This window comes from Lachnellula hyalina (genome assembly GCF_007821495.1).
Source record: "Lachnellula hyalina strain CBS 185.66 chromosome Unknown contig00443, whole genome shotgun sequence".
NCBI classification, from domain to species: Eukaryota; Fungi; Ascomycota; class Leotiomycetes; order Helotiales; family Lachnaceae; genus Lachnellula; species Lachnellula hyalina.
Genome location: NW_022157557.1, coordinates 1 through 1,996, shown reverse-complemented (window position 1 = coordinate 1,996; position 1,996 = coordinate 1). Strand labels below are relative to the sequence as shown.

At 47.8% G+C, this 1,996-nt stretch overlaps 1 protein-coding gene across 1 annotated transcript; it reads right to left on the bottom strand.

The window, feature by feature from the left end:
• Window positions 1-6: 6 nt before the first annotated feature.
• On the bottom strand, window positions 7-1,038 carry NMRAL1_8 (NmrA-like family domain-containing protein; the record flags this gene model as incomplete). Its single annotated transcript, XM_031154134.1, has 3 exons — window positions 7-423; window positions 594-907; window positions 999-1,038. Coding segments are annotated over 3 exons (771 nt in total), but the record flags the coding sequence as incomplete, so codon positions are not given.
• Between the last annotated feature and the right edge of the window lie 958 nt (window positions 1,039-1,996).

Genomic DNA, 1,996 nt, shown 5'->3' with positions numbered 1-1,996 from the left:
CCGCACTGTCCTGTACGCGGCCTGAATGCCCGTCACGGCCGTGAAGCGCGCCGCGAGCTCCGCGTACGTGAGCGGGGGGCCACACACGGGTATTTCTTCGCCGGCCATGTACTGCGCTCCTTTATCGAGCGCGGCGCGCGTGAAGAGCCCGATATCATGGCTCGGGTCTGCGAAGCCGACGCTTGTTTCGGGGGCGGCGGTTGTGGAGAAGATGACGGTTGTGCCGTCCCAGGATGCGTATTGCGGCTCGTAGAGATCGGTGTAGAAGGGGCCGGGGCACAGGACTGTGGAGGGGATGGACGAGGCGTGGATCTCGAGGGATATCTGGTGTTTGGTTTCGAAACGGAGGATGTTGATGGACCCGTTGCTGGAGTTGAAGATGGAGGGGAAGGTTGGGTAGATTATATGGGATAGCGAGGCTGTCTGTTGTCATACCATGTTATGCAATTAGTATATATGTATTTACTCAGTATTCGGATCCCGCAAGTTGAATGAAAGGAACGGAAAGATGAGATAATATAACATGAGATAACATTGGCTGGTATGACAAGACAAGCATGAAAGGTAAATAGAAAGGTAAAAGAAAGTTCTACGTTTGCAGCTTCCAAACACCGTTTCCCCAGTGCGATCTCCCCTCTCGTCAACTCCAGCATCGACGCTTCAGGCACGTGAAACATGCCCGTATCTATGAAGGCACCATAGTAGCCATCGAAACATTCCGTGATGGAATCCGTATCGTCTTGGCGCCACTGCACGAGCGATAGATGCGGGAAATCCAGCTCGAATTCTCGTGCTAGTTTGCTGGTGAGGGAACGGGTCATGGGCCGGATGGCATATTGTATTTGTTTCTCTATGGATTTGGTGCTGATATTTTGCAGGGCTTCGATTACTCCTCTTCCTTGGCGTCCTGGGGGTAAAGAAAGAAAGGGTATGTGAGTATTGCTATAGCTTTCAAAGGAGATGAGATGAGGGAAAGAAAGAAAGCTTTATTCACTTACCTGTCGCGCCCATAACGGCGATGGTTCTAACTTCGCCCATTGTGCGTTAGATCTGGAGTACTGTATGCTGGAATCTAATCGTTTAACCTGAGATTGTTTAAGTTTAAGTAAGAAGCAGAAGAAGAAGACATAATACACATAAATTAAGATATTGATATAAGAATCAAAAACGTCATCCATATACTCCGTACTATGCTGTGCATCTAACAGCCTGCAAGCAAGTCGACGCAGACATGACATGATTATAAGCGCAACACCTGCACAGTACAGTACACCCACCAAACCAGATCATGTCACTCTGATCATGCCTTCCTCTCCTTTTCTTTTCCACCCAGCCAGCCAGCCATTCATACTTCTTTTCTCTCTCTCCCGCTCTGCAAATAGTGCGCTCTACGCATTGCATTGATTGCGCATACGGGGGGACGTCCGGAGCATACCGTATCAAAGGTATGCAGTTATCTCACCACTATATTATTGGTTTTTCTTCTGCACACTAGTGCACCTTCAGTTGGTGGTTACTAACAGGAAATGATAGGCTCTCAGAAGAGATCCTATAGCCCCACATGTCTAGTTACTAACGACGATTCCAATTGGCTGCCAGAAGAAATATACGCACATATGCATATGCACACCATAGGTAGGCAGTTAAAACAGGCTATGTTCGTACTATACTAGTACGGAAATACGGCGTATAACTGATCCGTAGTTATATAGTACCAAGTTTAAGTACTTGGCTTGGAAGTTGTAAATAGCATACGTCATTGCCAAAAGAAACGAAACAATAGCCAGTCAAGAGACGAAGTTTCTACTAAGCATAACTTCCACTTGGAAATTCGTCTAAAGTTTCCCGACTCAGAATCCGGAGTGACCTCCGGAGTAGCATGGTATGTGCTAAATTCTGTGTAACAGTAGTAGCTGCTTGTCTACCTATCCCCACCTCATACCCGAGCCTTCATTCATTCATATAAACCCCCCCCCCCCCCCTCCCCCCTATCCCT